The 4158-nt window shown below is 45.9% G+C and overlaps 1 protein-coding gene across 1 annotated transcript; it reads right to left on the bottom strand.

The window, feature by feature from the left end:
- Positions 1-3831, bottom strand: LOC149289392 (membrane-associated progesterone receptor component 2-like). Its single transcript, XM_089490777.1, has 3 exons — positions 3507-3831; positions 1089-1244; positions 1-98 (listed from the first exon to the last, which is right to left on the bottom strand). Exons 1-3 carry the CDS (start codon positions 3829-3831, stop codon positions 1-3), a joined length of 579 nt encoding a protein of 192 aa, XP_089346903.1.
- Between the last annotated feature and the right edge of the window lie 327 nt (positions 3832-4158).

The raw sequence follows: 4158 nt of genomic DNA on the forward strand, positions 1-4158 counted from the left end.
TCATTCCTGTTTCGTATGATCTCTAGCATCTTCCTCGTCTGTATATTCAGATGGTTCTTCTCCTGGTTTGAGTAACCGGCCAACGTACTCGTACTTCTCTGTATAAAATAAATAAATAATTAAAATGTGTATACATACATACATATATACGCACATACATATATATATATATATATATATATATATATATATATATATATTAGTACTGAAACCAATGCAAGAGGTTTTGCCATGCCTTATTTTTAGCAGAATGCAGCTGTTCCTCCCCTGAAGCCGCTATATTTGTTTACACTAGACATTATTTAGAGCGATTAAGTTTCTGCTAATGTCTTTAGCTGTTTGCGTATAAGGACTATCAGATTTGCGTGGCAGGAGTAATTACCTTAATAACATCACCATAATTACACAAGATGATGGTTATTTTCACATCCATTAACAGTGTAAATTTGTGCTGATATTAGAGTGACATTTAAGGGGTGGTTTATAGTTGATAGCACACTAAAGTATTCTGCGGCAGGATAATCAGGAACAGCACACGGGTTTAGGGCTATACCTAATAAGAAATCTTGGAAGATTGCACAAGTACTTAACTGCATCTGTTTTCCACAGTAATCTGTCGTAATTATCTCTGCCAGGCAATTCTTGTGTGACAAACACGCCAGTGACAGGCCTTAGGTCTGGTAGGACTTTTTTTTTTTTTCTTTGGCCACAAACCGAGGTGAAAAAAAGAATAAGGCCGACTGTTCTGAAAGCTAACTGGCTCATTGTACAACTAAGCAGCTACAGTAGGGCATTTTCTTCTGCCAATAAGCACAGGATCAGACAGTGAGACCATCAGAAAATCCCATTGTAGCACACAGCTGAAGGCCCTGGTGTCTGGAATATCACGTGGCTCAATGTTAAGTATTATTTACTGACATAAGAGTCGTTGTTTAGTCAAATCCCAAATATTTTGTTTTAATCAAACTAATATTCTGATCTAGCTTACATACATAACAAAATGTTCCCCGGATTCAATCGCGACAAATGACCACCCTGCACTAAAAAAGGGAGAAGATGCCCAGAAAGGCTATCACGCCAAGTCTCACCCTTAAACTGCATCTCCCATTCCCGCACACTCTCCATCTGCACAGCACTGAGATCGGAAAGGTCGTCGTACTCATCTCGAAGTGCCTCTTTATCGAGGCAAAATGTGGCTAGTCCTCTGGAGGCATCCCTTCCAGCAAATATTCCATATGGACCCTCTGTAAAGAATGAAAGAAAACCAAGTTAGGCTCAGTGATTCGCTTTTATAAAGTGCTAACAACCTCCTGATTTTAACAGGAAAAGAAACTATTCGAAATGTTTGATTTTGGGTTACAAATATTTCCTTGACACCTTCATTTTTTCAATCCAAACAGGACAAGTTATGCTGGTTACAGATACACTCGAGGGCCGCATTAGTGACAAGTCGGCTGATTTCTATACAAAAATTGATATAGATAAGATCTGAATGGATTTTGCTTGGCAGGGTAAGCTTTACTAAATGTGGAATAAAAAAACTAAATAAAAAAAAAAGTAATGTTTCACTTGTATAAAGCCCAATTTTACAACTGTGTCTTACAATTAAGTGCTTAACGGTAATGAGGATATTAAAAAAAAAAACAAAAAAACTGCCTTTTCAAAGCAGCAATCTTTTCCTCAAACGTTCTTGTTTTATTCCTTGCCCTGTCCTATACAAGTAGCATTTCAGTGAATAACGCTGCTTAGTTATTTACTCGGCCGCTTCTTTCTGGGATCTGTTCGCGGATGGAAAACTTGTGGTTTCAACTCTTACTGCCCTTCTCATTGCAAAGGGCCGGCAAGCCCCCCCCCCCAGCAAGTTCTGATATAATTCAAAAGGTGAGGAGACTGAAGAAATCTCACTGATGTAACTATACATTATCCAGGGCCATTAAGCTCTTGCTGCAGCATAGGTTCACTGCCAATGTACATTAAAGTCAAGTGGGGCTATTTACTAAAGAGATAGCCGACAGGAGACTTGTGCTTTACCTCTCTCGCTTCACTGTTTAATATACAGGGCTAACACTGGCAAGTTTCTCCATCAAGATTGGCTGAGCTGGCCCTGCATAATGCATAGTTAAAAGGCCAAGTAGACTGATCACGGAGCTTGAACTACAACTCTCCCTTTCACAAACAGACTCAAAGAAGTTGAAAACCCAACTCTCCATTTATTGAATAGAGCCCTCTGACATTGTCTACAGAGAGGTCTTTGGGTGCCCTGATCGCTTTCTCCCTTTCCGGATAATGCAGTTAGCATCCCATCTGTGCCATTGGTAAAACATCCCACCAAACAGAGCACCAGGAGAACGGCTGGGAAACGCACTGAAACGTACATGAAGCCCAGGGAGAATGGAATTGTGTAAATACCAAATAAAAAAAGAAAACCATGCTCTGAGAGACGCGTGTGCGTGACCAGTGACACGGGTCAACAGCACCACTTACACACATTAGTAAGCTGACCCCCAGAACAATGGTTTAAACAAATGTCACCTGTACGAAAAACACAGGCAGATATCAAACATGTGCTCGGATAAGCCATTTAATGCGCTTTCAGTGCAGCCAAAGTCCCCCTTCCTTTCCCGTGAAGGCTACGGGCTACGCGATAAAAAGTAAACATGTAGGGAGAAGACACGAGAAAGACAAGTCATATACACCAAACTCGGGACGGCTACAGGTTGGCGTGACAGTCTGTTCTATTCTTATTACTCTCCGTCCTGACAATACGCAGCAATGACTTTAAATCTCACATGAAGGTCGGGAAGACGTACACTGTAAACAAAATAACGTCTCAAAATAGCCGAGTCAACTGAACACAAGCAACAAAGCACTTATTGTCAAACACGAGGATCCCATGGAAAGGTTTCCCCGCTAGTCCGGTGACCGGCTGCTGCTACTTCATATCACTAATCATTAAGCAGTTCTGCGCCCAGCCCAACGAAGCCCTCGTGTCCGAGAGGACTGCCCCAGATCACGCCTTTCGATCATGTTTCATCTGTACTAGAACGCTACAAAGAACGCTACGGACTAATGGAGCCAACAGCGGACCCTAACCTCAAACCAGTCAATGTAGAATAGCGTCACAAACCGATCATGTTTACAGTGTGGGTATTTGGCTCGATGGCACGCTGTCCATAGTTAGGAAGAATGCTGTAAAACCCGAGACCATTGGCTCACCGGAAGGGGGTGAGCATCTAAAATAACATTCCCTTTGAGAAGCGCTACGTTCTCTCCGGGATTTGGAAGCTCCTAAGCTTGTTCAGGATCCTCCATACTCCAGATACAGCACCTTAATCACTGACACACCCAACAAGTGTACTGCAGGGTGACCTTCCCAAATGCCCAGTATAAGGCGCGCCAACAAGCATTCTACCCTTGTCTTCTTATCAGACCCGTCTTGCCAATGGCCGTGCCCCGCCACCATCATGCCCTCCTCACCCCGCCGTAGCCACACATGCCCTCCTCACCCGGTCCGTAGAACTTGCTCCCCTGCGTCACGTCAAACACCTTCCCGTTGACAGCCAGCAGGATGCGCGGGTTTCGCGCCCCATCGTACTCTCGCAGCTGCTGTAGGCTGAAGTCCCTGCGTTTCATGCGAGGTAAGGCGGAGGCAACCACGGGCCCGGCCCCTCTCCAGCGCACGTACATCCGATAGGCCCCATATACCAGGGCAGCCAGCAACGTCGCGTTTAGAATCAGCTTCCAGACGAACACCCACCCCAAGCCGGAGGCCTCGTCCTCTGGGCCCAATGGGGCACCAACCGGCTGCTGCTCCTCCCAGCCCTCCGACATCACCCGCGTGGGGCTCCTCCTGGGTCACCACTGGACGACACCCGCAGTCGGCGAGGCGGGAGGACACGCAGGTCAGGAGGAGCAACCGAACCGCGGTGACACGGAGCGGGGCTGGAGTCCTGCGAGACGGACGGGAGGCGGTAGAAACCGAAGGGAAAGATCTGAAAAGCTGTAGGGCTTCCCGGTGGGCGGGACGGTATATGCAGCCGATACCCACCGCGCTTCCAGGTGACGGTTACGTCTAGGCGACAGTGCGCAAGCTAGTGACGTCACCCAGTCGTCTCGCAGGCAGCTGTGAGAAGGCAGGGAAATTGGTAGGCATGTTAC

This window comes from Sceloporus occidentalis, unplaced genomic scaffold, assembly GCF_023333645.1.
Source record: "Sceloporus occidentalis isolate IW3139 unplaced genomic scaffold, rSceOcc1.0.p SCAF_46, whole genome shotgun sequence".
Classification (NCBI taxonomy): domain Eukaryota; kingdom Metazoa; phylum Chordata; class Lepidosauria; order Squamata; family Phrynosomatidae; genus Sceloporus; species Sceloporus occidentalis.

Coding starts and splice junctions, on each gene's coding strand:
- LOC149289392 (XM_089490777.1), bottom strand. CDS start 3,831: ATGTCGGAGGGCTGGGAGGAGCAGCAGCCGGTTGGTGCCCCATTGGGC. Junction 1,245..3,506: donor GAGCAAGTTCTACGGACCGG/GTGAGGAGGGCA, acceptor CATTCTTTACAG/AGGGTCCATATGGAATATTT. Junction 99..1,088: donor ATGGGAGATGCAGTTTAAGG/GTGAGACTTGGC, acceptor TATTTTATACAG/AGAAGTACGAGTACGTTGGC.